Source organism: Caenorhabditis elegans, chromosome II, assembly GCF_000002985.6.
Source record: "Caenorhabditis elegans chromosome II".
In the NCBI taxonomy this organism is placed as follows: Eukaryota; Metazoa; Nematoda; class Chromadorea; order Rhabditida; family Rhabditidae; genus Caenorhabditis; species Caenorhabditis elegans.
Genome location: NC_003280.10, coordinates 12,108,136 through 12,131,141, shown reverse-complemented (window position 1 = coordinate 12,131,141; position 23,006 = coordinate 12,108,136). Strand labels below are relative to the sequence as shown.

Genomic DNA, 23,006 nt, shown 5'->3' with positions numbered 1-23,006 from the left:
AAATATTTGCTCGTAAAGTATGATGCAAAGTACGCAAAAACCTTTGCATACTCCGCCATCTACCGTAGTCATTGTCAAATTAATATTGTTCGCTGACGTGCGAAATTGCGTATTTCTTCATAGTTTTACTAAATATTTAAAAATAAGTAATACATATAAATATTTATTTTCAGTGTATAATTTCACAAGAACAATCATGGATTTCAACGAAACACTCGACATGCTCAACAATCCGAACACATTCTCACCGGCTGTCTCGAGTCTTCTCGCCAAGCAGCCTGTTATGCTTGGAGCAGATGATCTTCTCAACCGGACAGTTATCGTTCAGAATGCTCAGAGAGCTCTGAGAAATGAGCATGAACATGTGCTCGTCGCCAACAAAACGATTCTCGTTAATAAACCGATTATTGAGATGAAGGTGCTTCTTGTTTTCCCCCGATTTATTGAAAAATTGCTCGAAAAACGGCGCTGCTCGAAAAAAAAACTGATAAAATCGAGAAGAAATCGCGAAGAAATCTCCCAAAACAAGAACTGCGACCAATCAGCGATTCGCTCCACCCACTTTTTGGCCAATCAGATGGAGTGGGCGGAGTTCGAAGAAACTGATTGGTCGCAGTTCTCCTTTTGGAGGGAATATCATCGCGAGAATTGAAAAAATCGCATTTTTAAAATTTGGACTTTCTCTTAATTTTTCGATTTTTGGAGATTTTCCTGAATTAAAAAAATTAGATTTTTTTAAACCAAAAAAAAACAATTTTTAAACGAAATTTTTACAATTTTACTTCAAACCAATCTCTGAAAAACCAAAAAAAAAAATTTTTTTTTCCAAAAACCCGGAAAAAGAAGAAATTACTCATAGAAAAATTTTGAAAATGTTTTTCCTAAATTTTTGAAAAACATTTTGTTCTTGTTTTTTTTGTCCAAAAATAACTGAAAAAAATTCTAAGAACAAGAAAATTATGGAAAACATTTTTTTGTCCGAAAAAACCGAAAAAAACCGATTTGCCGAAAAAAATCGTTTACCCCTGCAATAAATTTCATCTTTTCAGGGTTTCATGTCGCTGCCACCAGAGATTCCATGCAGTGTCGGAAGTACTCCAAGAACATTCATGTACTACGGAATCGGCGGAAAACCAATCTGCATCACAACTTCCGAACTGGGAAATTATAGCGAAATCACAAGACGCTCATGCCAAAATAACAGTACTCTCCGTCATATTCTCGGCTCAAAGAGCAATTTTCGAGTAATGATTGTATCGACGAAAGTGATTCTTCAAGATCACGAAATCACACTTCCATTTGATAAAAATTGGATTCTATCGGAAACTCCACTGCATTGTGCCACACATTTCGATAAAATGATCGAATGTCCAATGGAAAGCCGTAGAGTTCTTGCCGCGTTAGGAAGAGCACGTATTGCCGAGGAAAAAGAGTTTTGGAGCAAGAATCGGGCTATTGCGAGGAGTTTTACCCCTAGATCGATGGCTAAGGTTATTTCAACAGTTTTTATTGAAGAAACGCGGAAAAAACGGAATTTTTGGGTTTTACACTTAAAGGACGACTAACGGTTCGGACGATTTTGAACGTATAGACCAACAAATTTGCTCAAATGAACGAATTTCGTAATGAAACTGCTCAAAAATTGTTAAAAATTTTTTATGGTGGTTCAAAATTTTTGAAAAAATTACACTGATTTTAGCTAAAATCACGATTTTTTCCCATTTTTCCGTGTCACATTTGTCCGAAGTTGGCTTTTTTGGAATGATCGTCCTTTATTACATATTTTGGTAATAAATCTCATTTAATTTCGTCGATTAAAGAACATTTAAAGCCGATAGGTAACCAATTTTGATGATTTTTGGTTACCTATCGGCTTTAAATGTACTTTAATCGACGAAATTAAATGAGATTTATTACCAAAATATGTAATAAAGGACGATCATTCCAAAAAAGCCAACTTCGGACAAATGTGACACGGAAAAATGGAAAAAAATCGAGATTTTAGCTAAAATCAGTGTAATTTTTTCAAAATTTTGAACCGCCATAAAAAATTTTTGAAAATTTTTTGAGCAGTTTCATTACGAAATTCGTTCATTTGAGCTCATTTTGGGTCTATACGTTCAAAATCGTCCGAACCGTTAGTCCTCCTTTAATTTTTCAGTAAAATGATTAAAAATTGAAATTTTGAGCCAAAAATTTCGATTTCTACTGAAAAACCTGCAAATTTCTATGAATTTTCAGCCTCCACCGCCACCACAAAAAATCACCACCACGGAGCAGAAAACCGCTGAAATAACATCGGCTGACGTGGATTTTTTGCAATTTTTGGCTCAAAAATCGAGCTCCGACGAGATTCGTCCACTTTTTCGATTTCAAATATGTGAAGAGTATATTGATACTTATGAGAATCCATCTTCGGAAAATTATCTCAATAATCGGTTCGTTTTGATCTGAAAAAATGGGATTTTTTCAAGTTTTTTTGTGAAATTTTCAGTTTTTTTGCTTTTTTTCAGAAATTTAGCATTAAAAAATTTAGAAAATTTTTTTCCAATTTTTAAAGGTGGTGTATTCGAATTTTTTTATTGATTTGTTCGACTCAAAATTTTCTGAAAACACCGAATTTTATAATGAAAGTTCTTGAAAACTTCTCAAAAAAAAAAGTTATGACGGCTCAAAAAATGGCCTAAAATCAGTTAAAATTTGAAATTTGGCTTGCCAGCGGCCGGAAACAATTTTTTTTGAAACCACGGTCAAATTTTGAGTATAAAATGTAACTATCTTGCGTTTTCAACTCGTTTTAGGTATTTAAAAGTCGATGGACGGAGAGATTTTTAATTTTTTAAAACCTAATCTCGCCGTCAATCGACTTTAAAATACCTAAATCGAGTTGAAAACGCAAGATAATTACATTGTATACTCAAAATTTGACGGTGATTTCAAAAAAAGTTAGTTCCCAGCCGCTGTCAAGTCAAATTTCAAATTTTAACCAATTTTAGGCCATTTTTTGAGCCGTCATAACTTTTTTTTGAAAAGTTTTCAAGAAGTTTCATTATGAAATTCGGTATTTTCAGACAATTTTGAGTCTAATTAAGCAATAAAAAAAAACTTGACTACACCACCTTCAAACTTTTTAATTAAAAAAAAAAATCGATTCTTTTTCAGCTTCCTCCGCGTTTTGGCAATGCGAATTCCATTGCTCCGTGGATTTGACCTAGAAACGAAAGCCCGAATGATGTTTGTCGCCGGAATTCCACTTGAGGAGCGATTTTTGATAGAGTATTGATTTGGAAATTCTCTTGAAATTTGAAAAAAACTATTCTTTGCACCCTATTTTCACAATTTTGGAGCAAAATTGCTGATTTTCAGCTAGAAAATAGCGTTTTTTTTTTTCGTAAAAATTCAATTTTTAAACAAAAACTGCCGATTTTATGCGAATTTTAAGGTTTTCAATTTTAAAAAAATTGGACTTTTTCAGTTTTTAGTGCAAAAAAATCCAGTTTCTCACAGGAAAATTGTTACTTTTTTCTATTTTCAACAAAAATCCGCAATATTTTTCAATTTTTTACTGTAAATATCCAAAAAATTCAGTAAACCCCAATTTATGCTCCTGATACCGAAAATCAATATGGAAAAAATCGAAAAAATTCCCTAATTTTATATTGATTTTTTTAAATCTGAAAATCCATTGGTTTTTTAAAATTCAAACGACAAATTTTGACTGATAACCGGGCCGCAAGTGTGGAATTACGAGATTAATATTTTTAATTCATTTTTATTTAATTTTCGCACCGATTTTACTGATTTGTATCTATTTTTTGTTGTTTTACTTTTAATTTATCACTTTTAATTTTAAAAATCGAGTAAAATTACATGAAATATTCGACCTTCTGTTGAAAATAGAGTATTTCCTGTAATTCTACTTGATTTCATAAATAAAAAGTCATAAATTAAATGGAAACTACAAGAATTTCAATTTAAAACAACAAAAAAGAGATGAAAATCGAGAAAATCGGTGTGAAAATTGAATAAAAATTTTTTTCACGTTGATATTCGGTATCAGGAGCATAAGTTTTACAGAATTTTTGGAAATTTTCAGGAAAAAAAATCAAAAAGCTTGTGGATTTTTGTTGAAAATAGAAAATAAAACGGATAATTTTCCCCAGAGAAAATTGATTTTTTGCACTAAAAACTGAAAAACTCCAATTTTTCAATTGAAAACCTTAAAATTAGCATAAAATCGGCAGTTTTTGCTTTGAAAATTGAATTTTTAAGAAAATAAACGCTATATTTTAACTGAAAATCAGCAGTTTTTGCTCCAAAATTGTGTGTTTTTTAGTTAAATTTTGGAAATTTCAATTAAAAATGTTTTAAAAAATGATTTTTTTTCACAGGCTTCGCAGATACGGAAGCGTCGAGCTGGATGAGAAGCATCGAATCACAAATTTCAAGGCAAATAATGGAGATTTTACATTGAAAGGATCACATGATGATGATGGAAAGCAGGCTGAATATCAAAAATTCTTAAATTCCAAGAAGTGAGAATTAAATTACGAAAAAAATCGAATTCAATTAGAAAACTGGTTTTTTGCTGAAAAGTTCTAATCTTCCCGGAAAAAAAGAATTAACGCTGAGAATTTGCTCTGAAAATGTGAACTTTCCGCTAAAAAAGTTATTTTTTTCAACTTCAAAGCATTCAGAAATCGAAAAAGCTGAGATTTTTCTTTCAAAAAGTGAATTATCGCTGAAAAATGGGTTTTTTGCACTAAAAAATGTTCCAATTTTCACTAAAAAACCGCCATTTTTTAAAGAAAAAGCTCCAAGAGTAGAATTTTTTACCTGAAAAATCAGTTACATTTTTTAAATGAAAAACTTCGATTTAAAAAATTTCCTAAATAAATTGACGTTTTTATGGAAAAAAATTGGGATTAATATGATTTTTTTTTCTCAAAAACCCGATTTTTTTTCAGTAAAAAAAATCCGGTTTTCAAGTGAAAATGGGTCAATTTCTCGATGTTTCGGATATTTTGTTGGAAAAATTCGAGAAAAACCGGAAAATTTTGATCTAAATTCGTGGTTTTTTTTAAAAAAAAGTTCACCAATTTCTCAGCGATAATTACTTGTTTTTGGGGAAAAACACCAAATTTTCTTAGGAAAATTCGAATTTTAGTGCAAAAATTTACACTTTCTCGGTTTCTTTAGAGTAAAAAAAAAATTTTACGGAAAATTTACATTTTCAGAGAAAAACGTCATATTCTCAGAGATAATTCCATTTTTCCGGGAAAATTCTAGTTTTTTTCAGGAAAAACTTTCATTTTATCCGAGAAAATTTGATATTTTCAGCAAAAATTCCATTTTTTCTCGGAAAAATTCAAAATTTAGATTTTAAAAAATCCGGTTTTCAAGTGAAAATGAGCTCAATTTCCTGTTTTTTTGGGGGGCTTCTTACTGAAAAAAAAAGAATTTTTTGAGCAAGAAAACCATATCAATCCCTTTTTTCCATTAAAAATGTCAATTTATTCAAGTCATTTTTCAGAGAAAAACCATCGCCACGTGCTCCGTCATCATCTCCTCCAGCAGCTCTTCTGAACCATAGTTACTGTGAAAATCCACCGAAAACCTCGGAAAATTGGCCACAAGAACTAAAACTAATTGAGCAGAAGCCACAAATTGAAGATCAAGAATTTCTGTTTTTGGGCGATGAAATTTCAGAAACTCAGCAGCAGGAGCCCCCACAGGATGATATACAATTCCTTTATGAAGGAAATCAAGCGAATATTACTGGAAATGAGCAACCAGAAGCATGTGCTCAAGCTCAATTGTATTATGGTCCAGAACCTGGAGTTTCAGTGGTTTTTATTTGGAATTTTAGAAAAAAACGGAAAATAACACCTTTTTTTTCAAAAAAAAACCGGAAAAATCCCTTTTACCAATTTTTCCAATAAAAAAACTGGAAAAAAACGGATTTTTTCATTAAAAAACTTTTTAAAAAAAATTCCAAAAAAACCGAGAAATCCCTTTTTTTTAATAAAAAAACTGCAAAAAAAACACTTAAAAAAAGAAAAACCGGAAAAAACCCTTTTACCAATTTTTCCAATAGAAAAACTGAAAAAAAAAAACGGAATTTTTTCATTAAAAAAACTGAAAAAAAAACGAAAAAAAATCTTTTTTTTCAATAAAAAACTGCAAAAAAAAAACGAAGAAATCCATTTTTAAAAACCGAAAAAAAACCCTTTTTTTTCAAGAAAAAAAACACGGAAAAAAACTTTGACAAAAATTTTAAAAAATTTCTTTCCATAAGGAAAACGGAATTTTTTTTCGTGAAAATTGTTTATGTTTTTTATTTTTAAAAAAATCCTTTTTTTTAAACATATATTCAATTATTCGAAGAGAAATTTTTTTTCAAAAATAATTTAATTTTTAGTGCTCAAATTCTGTTTTTTCAGCTGAAAATTAAAGAAAACCCCCAAAATTTACTTTCAGAATTTTTTTTATTCGATATTTAATTTTCCAATTTTCTCGATTTTTTTGACGATTTTTCCAACAAAAAAAAACAATTTTATGAGTTCAATTTTGTGAAAATTGAAAAAAAAACTACAACTTCTGGGCTTCTACTTCAGATTTTTAGCTGAAAATTCAAGCCAATCCCTCATTTTTAAAGTTTTTTTTTTTTGAAAAATCTAAACAATTTTTGGTTTTGACTTAAATTTTCAGTTAAAAATCTGAATTTGAACCGCAAAAGTTGAACTTTTTCTCAATTTTAAAACAATTTGAGCTCATAAAATTGAATTGTTTTTTTTTTGTAAAAATCGTTTTAAAAAATCGAGAAAAATGAACGTTTAAATCTCAAATTAAAACAAATTTGTGACTAAATTTTGGGGGTTTCCTTTAGATTTTCAACAAAAAATCGGAATTTGAGCCCCAATAAAAATTACATTTAAATAAAAATTAAAAAAAAAAAAACGAAAATTAACAGTTTTTTCAATTTTCACTTTTTTTCATCAGTTTTCTTCAAATTTTGAGCCCCAAAAATTAAATTTTAAAAATTTTCAGCAAAAAAAGCAACAAAAAAAACCCTATTTCCAGCAAATCCCGGCTCCAGCACAGCTCACCACCGAATCCAGCAATGAAACCGCATTATCCACAATCAGTGATCTATTTCCATCTGTAATTGCTGAAACTTCACCATGGACTTCGTCTCGTTTGTCACGTGTTAATTATGAGCTTTTCGAGAACGAATTGTTCGCATTTCTCGCCGAAAAGTCGAAAATGGCGACAGGACCCGTGATTTTGACGCCAGTGCTCGAAGAGTTTCGTGTTGAAGGCAGATATCTTATGACATTGGAGACTATTCGCAGAAGGTTCGAGAATTTTGATGGAAAATGCTCAAAAACCCGGAAAAACCTTGGAAAAAGAGATTCTTACCTTACAAAATTTCCAAATCTAGAATTTTCGCGAAATTTCCTGCTTTTTAACTGAAAAATTGAAAAAAAAACATGCAATTTTTATCATTTTTAACACGAAAAAGTGCAGAATTTAGCCATTTTTCAACTTAAACATTACTAAATTCATGATTTTCCACGAAATCTGATGCACGAAATCTGAAATCTTTCAAAACCGAAAATTTCCCAAAAATTGGAATTTTAGACTGTAAAGCAATAGGAAGCGAGTGCTGAAAATGCAGTTTTTGGAGGTTTTTACAGAAATTTCAGTTTAATAATTTTCCAATTTTCAGTCGAAAATCGTGCATAAAAATAGAAAAAATTTGACAAAAATTCAAATTAAACCGGAAAAACCAGAAAAGCCGCGAAACTTTTGTTTTTTGGGAAAAATCTGATATTTTTTCATAGATACAACTTCAAAAAATATACTTTTTTCGCGCAGTTTTCCAAGAAATCGCTCTGAAAAAAACCTTGAAAATTGCACTTTATACCTAAATCTGTGACAAATTTCCAAAAAGCAAAAAAAAGAGTTTTGACTATCAAGAAACAGCACAGGCAAAGCGGAAAGTGCCCAAAACGGTCCGTTCACGGACCGGGAACGGCTCAAATTTAAGAACAGTTCACGGTTCGATTCCCGGTCCGTCAACGGACCGTAATTGAACCGTAAGGAGACTAAAAATTGGGATAATTTTTTCACCCTCCAGCTGCCCCTTTTTCTTTCCCAATGCTCCACCGAGCTCCGGTCTTGCTTGCTCCAGACCGTCTTCCGGTGATCCTTCGTTGTAGCAATTCTATCTGCCTCAGCCGGGGTTGAACTTGTCCACTGCCTGTCGATTGATTACTGGCCCATCGTCTTACCGTTTGGCCGCTCGCACACGCGAGGAAAATCAATAGACTTTGCATAAATAGCGATCAGCTCGCGCTCGCGCATTTTCTTCTGGTTTTCACGTCTTACACCAACTTTTTCGATTGTATTTTCAGTAGTTTCTGATTCTCCATCTTGCCGTTGGACTTATATAAAAGCGAACGATAACAATTGACAGTTTCGTGGAGTTCAGAACTTATTTCGCATATTTCTCAACATCTACCTATACGTGCTCCATCTACTTGTAATACAGAAATGGTACTTACCATATTTCCTCTATTAATCTTGCATGCAAGACTAATTTTCGATTGGACCGGGTTGCAATACTAATAGAGGAAATAAGGTATATGCGTTCTACTTGAATGATACCTTAATTGCTTAAAATACACACGGAACAGAAACGATATCAGGAATGATTCCAGAATGTATTGTTAGTGAAATATTTTATGATATTTCAAAAAATGCTCCTGTTGCTCAGCTGAAGAAGACCAGCAGAGAGAGTGAACGTTGCGTATACACAGTATCTACCCAAGTGGCATTTCACCTTTTTTTATTGATATGTTTATAGGATTACATTAATATAACCTCTTTTACACACAATGTCATGCTTAATAGCCTCAGTTAGATCGCATGCGATTACGGGCAGCGTACGGACCAGTTGGACGGATGATAGACAAAATGGTTGCCCAGAGGATTTTTTTTTCATGAAAATTGAGTTTTTGAAGTACCTACAATGCTATTTCGTTCATTGTAGCAAGTTGGCTAATTTTTTGCCTGATTCAAGGTTTAGTTTTAAAAAGTGCAGTTTTGCCGACCGGGACGGTTAATTTACGGACCATCTACGGACCGGCTACGGCCAAACTACGGATGATCACCAAAACGGAGGATAATACGAAAAAAAATTTTCATGAAAATGGGGTTTTTGAAGTGCCTACACTCTCCTTTGGCTAATTTGAGCACTTTTTCCGTGCTAGAACCTGAAATTTTCAAAAACAAAAATTTGGTGCCCGGGACGGTTCATTTACGGTCCGTCTACGGGCCGGCGACGGACCGTCTACGGACCGGAAACGGCCCAACTACGGCTCAAGAGCCATCTCGGTCGGTAAATGTGGTTTTTGCTCTAAATAATGCATTTAGCGACGTAAAAATGCTGGAATTAGCCAACTGGTATCATAGGTATTTAAAAAAATTCGTTTTCTTAAAATCCATTTTTTCCTCTTAATGGCCATTTTTTACATTCCCCGTAGTTTGCCCGTAATTGGTCCGTCCCGCTTTTCATATCCGTAGTTCACCCGTTAATGGTCCGTTCCCGGTCCAAGATCCGTAAACGGACCGTACCCGCTTTGCCTGTGAGGGGAAAAAGTGCTGAAAATGTTATTTCTGGTGGTTTTACAGAAATTTTAATTTCATTTGAATAATTTAAATTAACTGAAAAAAAAATGTGATGACTACACTATAAATTTTGCAATTTTCCGTTAGTTTTATGTTATGAATAGTGTAGAAAATTGGAATTTTTTTTTGAGTTTGTAACGTTTCAAATTAAAAAAAAATAATTTTTTGTTTCCCAAAAATTCAAATTAAACCGGAAAAACTGCTTGAAAATCGAAAATTGCACCTAAATTTGTGAACAAAAAACCAAAAAAAAAATTCTGAGATTTTATTAATTATTAGGAACAAATACAAAGGAATTATTGGAACAGTGAGGATAGTTGATACAGATTTCAAATTATTACACGTACATTGAAAGGGGACACTTGAAATCGAATCGGGGAGATTTGGAGTAAATTTGACATAGAAAATGCACAGTCTAGGCAATTGGAGAAGAAGTTTCGGAAGAAGATGAAGATGGAGAAGTGGAAGTAGATGATTTGGATCTCTTTGTGATCTGAAATTAATCAATAATTAGTATATTGCTCCCTAGTGAATATTTAAAAACATACCTTGAACTTTGAGTAATCCACCTTCTTTTTTGGAATAAAGCAAGAGTCTCCAAGAGCAGCAACAAATAAATTATTAGCAGTCTTCTGATCCATTTTCTCCAAATCCTTCATCCGTTGTTCCATAACCATCTTATTCGTGAACATTGCTGCACTCAATTCTCCATTCTTTGACCATTTCTCATTGGCGACACGAATTTCCCGTTTACGAAGATCATCGAATTTATTCATGAGCAAAGTAACAGGATATTGATATTCGGATTGCCCAGTGTATTTTTGAAGAATCACTTTCTCAGTAAGACACTCTTCGAACACTTGAATCGAACAATTGAGATCATAGAGTCTTTGGAGAGCATGACGGATTTGATGTCCAGTTGCAAGGTATTCTGTGTACTTTTTCACGTATTCAGCTGATGTTGGACGTTTTGGAGCTGAAGCTGGAGCACGTGCCTTGATGGCATTTGAGTTGGAACGGATAGAAGTATTGGATGGCATTATAGCACAGAGTAAGGAATACAGTAGTACACAGAAAAGTGAACAATACACTGAGAATGTGTTATAATGACAGTCCTCTGATGGATAGCAAGGGGCGGAGAAGAGTCTGGCGCGTCTTCCCATGAACCATCTCTGACTGACATGGTGCATTGTGAAATTACTGTGGCGATGGTAGAGTTGTAAATGTACCAAGATTGGAAGGGAAAACTATTCAGGCAATTACAATATGTAATCGATGATTTCTTGAAAGAATAACTAGAAAAAACCAATAACAGCTGAAATTATATTTATCTTTATTCATTCACAAACGATTTAACATAGACATAAGAGCAATACTAGACAATCACGGTGAAGAATAAGTGAATGGTAAAATAAAATATTTCGCACTAGGGAAAAGGAAAGTTCCGGTGATAATGTGACACACGTTTAGGATCTACAAGATCCGCCTATGGATTTCAGATTGGACTGCACTAGACACTAGGCGATAAATATATAGCGTTCTACAAATTAGGAAAATTCTTACAGACTTGGTATAACAAGGCAAAATAGGCAAAATATGAGTACAACTCGGACAATTTTTGCGTATCAGTCGTAAAATTCGTCCATTTTGGTTCATAAGTTGTTATTGAAACTGATGATATTATGCCATAACTTAATGGGAAACATGAGAAAAACCTGTTCAAAAATTAGTTTTGCGCCCTCTATTAGTTTTGCATCAAATTAGGTGTCCGAAAATTAGTTTTGCATGCATTACTAATAGAGAAAATACGGTATATTGAATATGACACGTTACACTTTGAAACACATGCACGGAGAAAAAAACAACTGAAACTACATGAAATCATCAGATCAAAAAAGAAATTCGATTGTTAAATCGAAACAAATTACAAAAGAAGCCAAGATTTATTTTGAACTCCCAGTTTTCTATTAGGTCTCCAAATAAGTTCCGGGTCAAAAATCATAACTTTGTTCGCTGCGTATCAATTTTTATGAAACTTTGGGAATTCATATTATCAACCATGGTCTTTCATTTGACAATAGTCACAAAATTTTTTGACCACCCCAAGTGGCCTAACTCGGAGCCAATTTTTTCAGGCATTTTTCTGATCTCGCTTTTTTTCAGTTTTCAATTGAGTTTTGTGTGCGGATTTTGCTTTGTTTAGAATACATTATTAGAAAACAACAAAAGTTTAGAAAAAAATCCGCCCAAAAAAATTTTTTTTGGTTGGTCGTCAAAAAATTTTCAAAAAAATTTTCGTCGAAAATTCTAGATTTTTCCTACAAAAATGATGTAACCAAGTGTAAACTATTTTTACACATAAATCATTTAAGTTAAAAATTTGAATCTCAAGAAATATTCAAAAAACTAAAAAATTATCAATTAAACTGGCTCCGAGTTAGGACACTTGGGGTGGTCAAAACATTTTGTGACTATTGTCAAATGAAAGACCATGGTTGATAATATGAATTCCCAAAGTTTCATAAAAATCGATACGCAGCGAACAAAGTTATGATTTTTGACCCGGAACTTATTTGGAGACCTAATATTAGTATTCTCAGAAAGTCTAGAATGTCATAAAGCGTTGTTCGAAATTGTCAGAAATTCCAAAAATAATATTTTAATTATGGGGTTATTCAAGTAATGTTGGAAAATGTATTTAAATACATGTGTTTATGATACAGTTGTGACGGAATTTTAAAACACTTTTTAATTATATATTAACAAATGTTTACTATGTCTATAGTTTATCTAAATTATTCTTAAAATTAAATTAAAATACGGTACAAAAATCGATCGATTAAAAAAACTATTTATTTTTAAAAATTTATAGAAAAATTCTGAAAGCTCTAAAAAGTAATACTATTTTTTTTATTTATATGCATAATGTATTATACAGTATTCGAAACATTAAAAAAAATCAAATTTCCAGATTCCGTCAACGTCTCGCTCGAAAAATCTCGTCGCTTCCCGATTACGATACGGACACCAAGATTCGTATGCTCGTCTTCACAAGTTCGGCAATTACTGACTCGTTTTTGAAAATGTACGACTTAAATTAAAAAAAAAAACTTTCGAAATTTAATTTTTTAGAAAATTTCAAAAAAAAAGCCAAAATTGACGCGAATTTTCGAAAAAAAAATTATTTGGATAAAATTTAGAAAATTCGCTAATTTTCTCTTATAAAAAATCAAAATTTCTATTTTAAAAAATGTGATTTTTTGCACAAAATCAATTTTTGCCCGAATTTAATTCTGAAAAAAATAATTTTTAATCCATTTTTCATTAAAAAACTCAATTTTATAATAAAATTTAGAAAATTCGGTATTTTCTTCAATGAAAACTGAACATTTCTATTTTAAAAAAATGTGATTTTTGCTAAAAATCGATTTAAAAAAAAACAATTTTTGCCCTAATTTAATTCTAAAAAAATCAGTTTTAATCGATTTTTCATCAAAAAACTCTTTTTTTTTTGCAGACTCCAACAAAGTGCTGTTGTAGAAGTCGACGACAGTAACCGAATCACAAAATACCAAGCATTCGATGAAAATGGACTGAAAATCTCGACGAGATATACGAAAATTCCGGAATTTAAGCGAGCATTCCTCAGAAGAAGTGATTATGGAACGGGAAAAGTCGATGGTCCGATGAAAAGGTGCTCGGCGAGCATTTTTTTTGGAAAATATAGCATTACAATTTTCGGAAAAATTTGGAATGGAATTAGGAAATTCTTTTTAAAAAATCGTTTGGCCGGTAAACGATTTTTCCAGCAAATCGGCAAATTGCCGGAATTGAAAATTTTCGGCAAATTGTGGTTTCGGACTTTTTTTTTGGAAATTTCAGAATTTCAATTTCAAATTGCAAAATTAAACGCATCCTATGAATTTTCTTACATCTATTTTGAAAAGTAAGCAAATTCTATGAAAATATGTAGAAAAAACGGAAAAATTTCAAAAAGACACAGTTTTAAGTGTTTCCGTCTTATAAAAAAATCGCTCTAAACATTTCCGGCAAATCTGATATTCGGCAAACCGGCAAATCGGCAAAAAATGTTTGCTGGCTTTTTCGAAACTCTTGTCTAAAAATGAAAATTGTCTAAAAATCAATGATTGTACCCTTTTTGCTGAAAAGTCTGAAAATTCGACAAAAATTGCCTTTAAAAACTACAAAAAAAAAACCATTTTTGTTGTAAAAAATTGGCAATTTGCTGAAAGTTTTTTTTTCTACAAAAAAATATCCAACATTTCCAGACCCTGCCTCGAGGATTTCAACGCTTCAAGCTCTTCCAGCTCTTCAGTTTTGGCTCCGCCACGTGTCGATGAGCACGTTGAATGGGAATTGATGTCTTCGATGCACCATGAAGCTGATGAGATTTGTGATATTTCGAGGTTTTGGGTTGATTTTTTAAAAATTAAAATTGTAATAATTAAAATTTATAGTATGGAAAAAAATTAAATTGATTAAAAATAGGCTGTTTTGAACAAAAAACAATTAAAATTCAAATTTTAAACAATATTTTTCGCAAAACTGTTTAATATGAAAGATTGGTGAAAAATTAAGAATCTACACAGATTTTTCGTTTTTATTTCCAATAATTTTCCTATAAAGCATAGTTTTCATATCACAAAATTCTGAGAATGCGTATTGCACAACATATTTGTCGCGCAAAATATCTCGTAGCGAAAACTACAGTAATTCTTTAAATGACTACTGTAACGCTTGTGTCGATTTACGGGCTTTCCTCTGTTTCTTCGTGTTTTTTATATAATAGAAAATTAAAATGTTTCCCTAATATTTTTTAGCTAAAACAATTAATTTAGTTTTTTTTTTCGATTATTATTTTATAATTTAATAAAATACCTTAAAATCGTTAGTTTAACATTTTTTTTGGAAAATATCTGAAAATTAAAAAAAAATCTGTTCAGATTGGAATATGAAGAAAATTTACGAAATTCGAAAAATAAAAAAATAATTTCCAAAACCCCTAACTTCTTTCAGAATGTCAGCCGAAACTTCAACAATATCCACTTGCTCAACCACGTCCTCGTCAACTGTCCAACAGGACACTAAATCATTGAAAGAAGTCCTACGCCTGCTTAGATGTCTCATACTTTTCATGGAATCACCGGTTTTTGCTGGGCTCAAAGAGCAAATTAGACAGAGAATTGAGCTGTTGGGAGATGGGGAACAGGTTGGGAATTTAAATACATATTTAAATTCTCAAAATCTTTAATCTTTTTTTTTTTATTAAAAAAAAAATTTAAATGGCATAGCTGTTAGTGTGTTTTTAAAAATATTTTTTAAGGCTCTTGGTGCTGAAAATTTAAAAAAATTTTCATAATTTTCCTAAAAAAGCTTCAATTTTTTTTAATTTCAAGATGGAGTGTAGAAAAAAAAATTTAATTTTTAAAATTAAATGTTAAAAATATTTTTTTTTTAAAAATTTCTGTAGCTTTGAATTCCTAATTAATTTCCATATTTTTTCAGAAAATCCCAATCTCAAAAATCAAGTGGAGCCTCGAAACGGCGATTTCAATGATTTGCCAAAATGCTCCTGACGCAACTGAAGAAACGACGAGCCTCGAAGAATTTTTGAATCTTTTGAGGATTATGATTCTCGGATTACAAGAACCAGTGCATCTTCAGCCGATTTTGCAGAAACTCGACCAGAAAATCAATGAATTCGCCAGAAATGATAGAGTTCGTGCGGGGAATCGTTGATCGGAAATTTCCGTCAATTCAAAAAAAAACTAAAAATCGAGTCAGAAACTTCTGTAAATTAATTTTTTTGGCTTAAATTTTGAAAATTCCCAGTTAAGGTTGGGAAAAATCAAAATTTCGTTGTATCTCAACCTTTTTTTCTAATACTTTTTGAAGAATTTTCTTTTTTTTTTTTCTGAAATTCCCCGAATCTAGAATTTCTACAAGGAACTAGGTACTTTTTGAAAAAAAATTCAAAAATCTTTGTAAAATTCTACAAAAAAATAATTTTAACTCAAAAATTCGAAATTCCGCCAATTTTGAGATTTTTTTTTACTAAAACGTATAAAATCCAACGAAAATTGATACTTTTCAGCGAAAAATGCCTAGAAATTCTCAAACTTACCTTTAGAAGCCCCCGAATTTCAGTTAGATTCCAAAATTAATTTTTAAAATATCTTTAAAAAATTGCAATTTTTCCAGAAAATCGCTTCGGATAAAATCCGCGTTGTCATCGAAATGATCATATGCTCAATATCTCCATAATCACCAGTTTTCTCCAAAATTCGCCGGATGTTCAATGATAATATTATTTTCTTACAAGTTAATGCATCTCTCCTTTGTTTTTTTTTTCGTTCTTGTTTTTGTTGATAATGTTTTTTCTCTCGATTTTTCAATTAATGTTCTTGGTTTTTGAAACTTGCTTTTTTTGTTGAAAATAAAAGAACAAATTTTGAAATTTGTTGTTTTTTTGCACACCATTTAATTTTCCGGATTCAACATACGTTGCTGTGTGTGCTCTACTTTTCATTTAAGTAGTTTCAGCTTCAGCAACATTTAATTAACAAATCGTTCAAGTTTATCACACGTAGCTACTGTTGGATCGTGGCGAGACCCACACAGAATTACAGCATGTGCCTTTAGACTGTCATGTCAAACTTTCGCGATGTTAAATATGATATGTTGAATCGAGTTCACATCACTGAATATTAGTTTTTGAAAAAAAAAATTTTTTTGGATTTATTCCAATTTAACACCCGAATCAGAGACGTCAAACTCTCGGTAAATCGCAATATTTTTTGGAGCTCAAAGAGTGCCTAAATTAATGGAGAAAAAACTAAATTAACTGATTTTTATATTATATTATTATTTTTATTATTATTATTATTATTATTGCTTGCCTAATGCGCGTGTGGCTATCCGGAATAAAAATTGAAAGAGGTTTCTGCTCGAAGCCATTTGTTCTGGACAAAACTTTTATTAAACAGTTTTCATGTGTGCGGCAACTTTGCCGCAGTCTAATCTGTCTTCATCTGAATTTTCATGGTAGTTTCAGCTGTTATTGGTTAATTGGAAACGTGCCGTTGGAGGACAGAAGAAAAGATGGGCAAAGGACATCGACGAAGAATACGCAAAATTCCACCATAATTCCGCCATGTCGGGACAAGTCGTCGTTGGGAGAAGAAGACTTGGAATGCTCACACCGAAGGTCCCATGGCTGTCCATCGCACGCACCGACCGTGAAAAATGGAAAGAGTTTGTCCGCAGTTGCCTCGCAACTTGAACCCAACGGACATCAAAGTATCAAAGTAAGTATTTCTAGTTATTCTTTCAAGAAATCATCGATTACATATTGTAATTGCCTGAATAGTTTTCCCTTCCAATCTTGGTACATTTACAACTCTACCATCGCCACAGTAATTTCACAATGCACCATGTCAGTCAGAGATGGTTCATGGGAAGACGCGCCAGACTCTTCTCCGCCCCTTGCTATCCATCAGAGGACTGTCATTATAACACATTCTCAGTGTATTGTTCACTTTTCTGTGTACTACTGTATTCCTTACTCTGTGCTATAATGCCATCCAATACTTCTATCCGTTCCAACTCAAATGCCATCAAGGCACGTGCTCCAGCTTCAGCTCCAAAACGTCCAACATCAGCTGAATACGTGAAAAAGTACACAGAATACCTTGCAACTGGACATCAAATCCGTCATGCTCTCCAAAGACTCTATGATCTCAATTGTTCGATTCAAGTGTTCGAAGAGTGTCTTACTGAGAAAGTGATTCTTCAAAAATACACTGGGCAATCCGAATATCAATATCCTGTTACTTTGCTCATGAATAAATTCGATGATCTTCGTAAACGGGAAATTCGTGTCGCCAATGAGAAATGGTCAAAGAATGGAGAATTGAGTGCAGCAATGTTCACGAATAAGATGGTTATGGAACAACGGATGAAGGATTTGGAGAAAATGGATCAGAAGACTGCTAATAATTTATTTGTTGCTGCTCTTGGAGACTCTTGCTTTATTCCAAAAAAGAAGGTGGATTACTCAAAGTTCAAGGTATGTTTTTAAATATTCACTAGGGAGCAATATACTAATTATTGATTAATTTCAGATCACAAAGAGATCCAAATCATCTACTTCCACTTCTCCATCTTCATCTTCTTCCGAAACTTCTTCTCCAATTGCCTAGACTGTGCATTTTCTATGTCAAATTTACTCCAAATCTCCCCGATTCGATTTCAAGTGTCCCCTTTCAATGTACGTGTAATAATTTGAAATCTGTATCAACTATCCTCACTGTTCCAATAATTCCTTTGTATTTGTTCCTAATAATTAATAAAATCTCAGAATTTTTTTTTTTTTGGTTTTTTGTTCACAAATTTAGGTGCAATTCGCAATTTTCATGCAGTTTTTCCGCTTTAATTTGAAACGTTACAAACTCAAAAGAAAATTCAAGCTTTCTGCACGATATACAACTGAAAACTGGAAAATTGTAAAATTTATATTTAGTGTATTCATCACATTTTTTTACTGTTAATGTAAATTATTCAAATGAAATTAAAATTTCTGTAAAACCACCAGAAATAACATTTTCAGCACTTTTTCCCCTGTTTCTTGATAGTCAAAACTTTTTTTTTTCGCTTTTTGGAAATTTGTCACAGATTTAGGTATAAACTGCACTTTTCAAGCTTCTTTTCAGTGCGATTTCTTGGAAAACTGCGCGAAAAAGTATATTTTTTAATTAGAATAAATAAAAAAAATATATTCTTAATAAAAAATTACGCGACTTTTTTGTATTGCTGAATTATTTTCAAAACTTTCACAATTTTATTTCTCAATCCTCAACTCCCAACACTTCTCATGCCACGTTCCATTTTCTGGGCTCTTATCAATTTTCCACTACTCATCACTTCAACATGTCCTGATCTACCTGATCTACAAACCCCGGGAAAATTGTGTCAAAAGAATTCGGAATGTATGCCAGATATGCTGTGCTTCTTTGGCGAAGAAAATGAGATTGGATACGGGAATTGCTGTACTTATTCGTGTGAGTATGGAAGAGAAACGATTTTCACGGCCACCTAACAAGCTTGGTCCACAAATTTGAAAAACTCTCTAACTAGATCAATTTGGTAGCCGAACAAAACAAGATTGCAGAAACTCGGCCACTGGCTACGGTTTTTATTTTTTTTTAATTTCAGTCGATACCTACAGAAATGCAATGTTTGGTTTTGCGATTGGCGATAAGGAGTCTCGAATTTCAGCCGATTTATTCTATCCGCAAAGAGCAGAACCTTGTGAGAGCTCGAAGCAATGTCAGAGTAATGAAGTTTGTATGGTCTCGATGAAGGAAGATTACTCTGAGATATGTGAGTTTCGGTGAGAGAACAGCAGTCCCAGCGAGACGTCGGCTGCTTTTTTTGTTTTTGAAGGCAGCTGTTTAAAAACATTTTCCAGGGTACGAGAAGCCCATCAATTCGACAGAAAGAGGATACATAAAGCATTGCTATAAAAGTAACTATTCCAGCGAATTCCAGCACCTCGGACGCCCTTAAAATTTCAGGATCCAACGACTGGGCCCAATCTTCAAACTCTCTGGCACTCAAATTCTGCAACTCTAGCTAATCACTGCTACAAAATCCCCAAAATGTTCAATTTTAAATTTATAAGGATATGGAGAAGTGATAAGCTGATTATATATTCTCCACTTAATCATGGTCGTTCAAATATGACAGTTGATAAAGCAGAGCTCGTGATGGAAGAGATGGATGAAGCTGATGAGAGGAGTGTTGAGTGGAAGTTTGCCCTGAACGGATTGCAATTGTATTACTGGAAGCAATTGAGTGATTGCTATTTGAGGTTCAAAGGGAGCCTGATGAAAGGTAAGGCTAGACGAGGCCAGGCTAGGCGAGGATAGGTGAGGCTAGATAGGGCTAGGCGAGGCTAGGCGATACTAGGTAAGACTAGACAAGGCTAGGCCAGTCTAGGCGATGCTAGGCGAGACTAGGTGAGACTAGACAAGGCTAGGCAAGACCAGGCGAGGCTAGGCGAGGCTAGGCGAGGATAGGTGAGGCTAGATAGGGCTAGGCTAGACTAGGCGAGGCTAGGCGAGCCTAGGTTAGGCTAGGCGAAGCTAGGCGAGGCTAGGCTGCTAGCTAAAGATGCTAGGCTAGGCAAGTCAAAAAGGCTAAAGCTAGACTAGGCTTGGCTTGGCGAGGCTAGGCAAGGCTAGGCGAGGATAGACTAGACTGCTAGCCAAAGATGTTAGGCTAGACTAGGCTAGGCGAGACTAGGCGCGGCTAGGCAGGGCTAAGCCAGACTAGGCGAGGTGAGGAGAGGCTAGGCTAAGCGAGGCTAGGCTAGGCTAGGCAAGGCAAGGTTAGGCGAGGCTAGACTAAACAAGGCAAAGCCTATAGACAAAACAAAGCTAAATATTTGCTTACAGACATCCCTCCAGCTATTCTCCGTATCCGTGGAGCCGACTTATCGTGCACCGAGGCTGTGCTAGACAGTCAGAAGAAACGACAAAAAACGGAGGATCTGGAAATATTTGGTGGCAGCTTGTTCATACGACCCCTTCGAATTGATAATGAGGGAGTTTGTGGAAATCGTGAGTAGTGTCCACTTTGGAAGCTTGTATCTCGGTTTTGGTTGAAGTTATTGAAAAGTTGTCAACTACTAAATTGTAGGAAAAGAAACAAAGATTATTTTTGCAGTTGAAAATTGTTTGAAAAATTTAAAGATACCTGAGATATAGGCAATCAAAGATAAATGAGGTATTTCCGGTCGATGCACCATGTGTTAAAACTACTCAAATTTGAAAGATCATATTTTGGTTCTTTTTATTTCTTTTTAGAAATCTAAAAAAGTTAAACTACACGGTTTTCTTTGTTGATGCACCATGTCCAAAAACTAGTCAACCTCGATATACCATATTTTATACATTTTCGGAGTTTAAACACTTTCAGCTGGTCTCAATTGCCCCGACTGCTTCATAGACGGAAAACTGCACACCTGCACCAAACATGAAGATTGCTATAGGATTGGTGACGCGGAATGGATCAATCGAAATGAAAAGTCGTATTGCAGTGATTACAGTTATCTAGGGAAGCGGTTATGCAAAACGAGTAAGGGTTTTGATGGGGAACCCCGGAGCGCCTCTGGGCGAAAATCAATCAATACTTTCTTCAGAGCAATACACATGCCCGCCGGATTCCTTCAATTCTGACGGTGTTCTCCTAAAGGATAAAGCCCAATGCGTTGATGACGTGGATTGTGAGGATATGGAGGATTACGCGAATATTTCAAAAGGAAAGGAGAAGTTTTTGTGAGTTTTGAAACTTTGTTTGGTCACTGTTTGTGTTTTTTTCAGCCCTCACTGCTTCTACGGTCGATGCTGTGCAAGTTGGTTTTTTTGAAAATTAGTTTTTTAAAAGAATTTCTATATGGTCGATGCACCATGTTTTAAAACTAAATTTTCAGCGTTGGCAGCTTATAACTCGGCTCATTGGAGATATTCTGAAAATTTTTCAACTACAAAACTGTAGAAAAATAGCTGACAAATATTTTGTTTGTTACTCATTTTCCTGTAAAACCAACAAAAACCGAGATATGACGTGTCAAAGTTGAGTGGGGTTTTCACAGCCGATGCACCATGCCTCAAAACTAGATTTGTTCCTCACACAACTTTGAGAGCTTATATCTCAATTTATTTTGAAGATATTAATAAATTAAAAGTTGTAAATCTGTAAAAAAAATTTCTGAGAAATATTTTGCTTGTTACCAATTTTTCTGTAAAACCAACAAAAATCGAGATAGGTAATAATTTTCAGGAAGAATGCTGTGCGATGCCAACGTCTTTCCATACGCCTTGCCAGTGGAGGCCAACTCACTTAAAGAGCAGGCTCCGTGTTTAAAAGATGAAGAATGCGATTTGTTTCCGGATTTTTTGTGAGTTTTAGAACACTCCGGGCATCTCTGATTCACAGCTATTTCTTCCAGAGGCACCTGCGTTCACCATCAGAACGTCACCAACATCCTGGAGAACCGCCGCTTCAAATATTTCCCCACTAACAATAACGTTAAGCCGAAAGGCTACGGAATGTGCTGCTACAGTAAGAAGAGCTCGATTTGCTCGACAGGTGGAACACCGTTCGAAGTTGAGCTCTCCGACGGGCCATGCTCGAATCATATCGATTGTAACCCCGACGAGCTACCGTTTAAGTGGAATGCCTACTGTAGTCAGAATGCGAAGAGCAATATGTGTTGTAGAGGTAACCCCTTGCCCGTCGCTGATTGGTTTGAAATCCGGACACGCCGACCAATGAGCATATCAGCCTATTCCCCGTACCTCTCGCTGATTGGTTTGAATTCCGCCCACCGACCAATGAGCGTGTTTGGTCATGCCCCTTGCCCGTCGCTGATTGGTCGGCGCCTTGCATTTCTATCAACTTTCAGATACCCTAGTTGATTCCCTGTGCCCGGACGGCTTCACTCCATACCGTACTCAACAAAAATGCGAAGGCTACCACCCGTTGAGCAAATCATCCGGAAAATGTCCGAAGAGCAATGGAATGTGCCACCGCGGTCATTGTTGTCCCAGGTGTAAGTCGTCTGCCTACGCCTGCGCCTACCTAGAATAACCATAGTTTTTCAGTGACAATCGACGAGGCGAGAAAAGCGACTCCCTACCACCTGAACTACGTCACAGATACCCAATGTGACCCAACGGAGCCACTGGATTTCGTGTATCGCTGGGCGTTTTGTGATGAGATTGAGGAGAAGATTGTGGTGATGGGTGATCGGAATGCCGATGGAACTGAGCTCAATTGGCAGCAGAGTAGGTGTACGATTAATAGGTGAAGCCGGCTTAATTTGTGTTTCTTAATCCTAAAATTTAAATTTTCAGTGACTGCGGACACCCAAAGTTTCGCTGTGTTCATCAGGTCTATGGGCTGAGATATTGTGTGGTTCCGCCGGATGTTAGTTTCCTCTAGCCCATTTTTTCTTGAAATTATCGATTTTTCCAGTACACTGAACCCAACGACCGGCTTGATGTCACATATTTGTCGATTTTCATCATTGCCACGTTTCTCACAACTCTGCTCATTATAATCTGCACACCGACGCCGGCTTTTTAAATTTATTGTCTCTATGTTTAACGAAATTTCAGTCACTTTCATTAATCAAAAGAATATTCAATTGTTTTATTTGAGATTTCTAATAAACACATTAATTTTTGCTTAACGTTTTATTTTTATGTGATGTGAAATTCCTG

General features: G+C 34.2%; 3 protein-coding genes and 1 pseudogene across 4 annotated transcripts; 3 read left to right on the top strand and 1 right to left on the bottom strand.

The window, feature by feature from the left end:
* The first annotated feature begins 173 nt into the window (after positions 1-173).
* set-24 (SPK domain-containing protein) lies at positions 174-16,171 on the top strand. The gene is made up of 13 exons (NM_064178.7): positions 174-418; positions 1,050-1,490; positions 2,242-2,438; positions 3,163-3,276; positions 4,392-4,535; positions 5,534-5,849; positions 7,084-7,358; positions 12,668-12,781; positions 13,214-13,390; positions 13,986-14,123; positions 14,734-14,926; positions 15,223-15,435; positions 15,919-16,171. The coding sequence occupies exons 1-13, from the start codon at positions 197-199 to the stop codon at positions 15,979-15,981; spliced, it is 2,607 nt and encodes an 868-aa protein (NP_496579.3). The 5' UTR covers positions 174-196; the 3' UTR covers positions 15,982-16,171.
* Positions 10,112-10,736, bottom strand: Y43F11A.4 (uncharacterized protein; the record flags this gene model as incomplete). The annotated part of the gene is made up of 2 exons (NM_064177.1): positions 10,112-10,189; positions 10,245-10,736. 2 exons carry the CDS (start codon positions 10,734-10,736, stop codon positions 10,112-10,114), a joined length of 570 nt encoding a protein of 189 aa, NP_496578.1.
* Positions 16,172-17,293: 1,122 nt separating the features above from the next.
* Positions 17,294-17,918, top strand: Y43F11A.1 (uncharacterized protein; the record flags this gene model as incomplete). Its single annotated transcript, NM_064174.1, has 2 exons — positions 17,294-17,785; positions 17,841-17,918. The coding sequence occupies 2 exons, from the start codon at positions 17,294-17,296 to the stop codon at positions 17,916-17,918; spliced, it is 570 nt and encodes a 189-aa protein (NP_496575.1).
* Positions 17,919-18,589: 671 nt separating this feature from the next.
* On the top strand, positions 18,590-22,871 carry Y17G7B.19 (annotated as a pseudogene). The gene is made up of 14 exons: positions 18,590-18,776; positions 18,931-19,098; positions 19,187-19,243; positions 19,293-19,611; positions 20,175-20,339; positions 20,698-20,856; positions 20,921-21,056; positions 21,102-21,133; positions 21,562-21,679; positions 21,731-22,002; positions 22,187-22,333; positions 22,386-22,587; positions 22,638-22,710; positions 22,759-22,871. Coding segments are annotated over exons 1-14 (2,148 nt in total).
* Positions 22,872-23,006: the final 135 nt, after the last annotated feature.

Excerpts from the sequence above, each read along its gene's own strand:
- set-24 (NM_064178.7), top strand. The coding sequence starts at position 197 with ATGGATTTCAACGAAACACTCGACATGCTCAACAATCCGAACACATTC. Across the intron at positions 7,359-12,667 it reads TTGGAGACTATTCGCAGAAG|ATTCCGTCAACGTCTCGCTC; the intron begins GTTCGAGAATTT and ends TCAAATTTCCAG. Across the intron at positions 13,391-13,985 it reads GTCGATGGTCCGATGAAAAG|ACCCTGCCTCGAGGATTTCA; the intron begins GTGCTCGGCGAG and ends CAACATTTCCAG.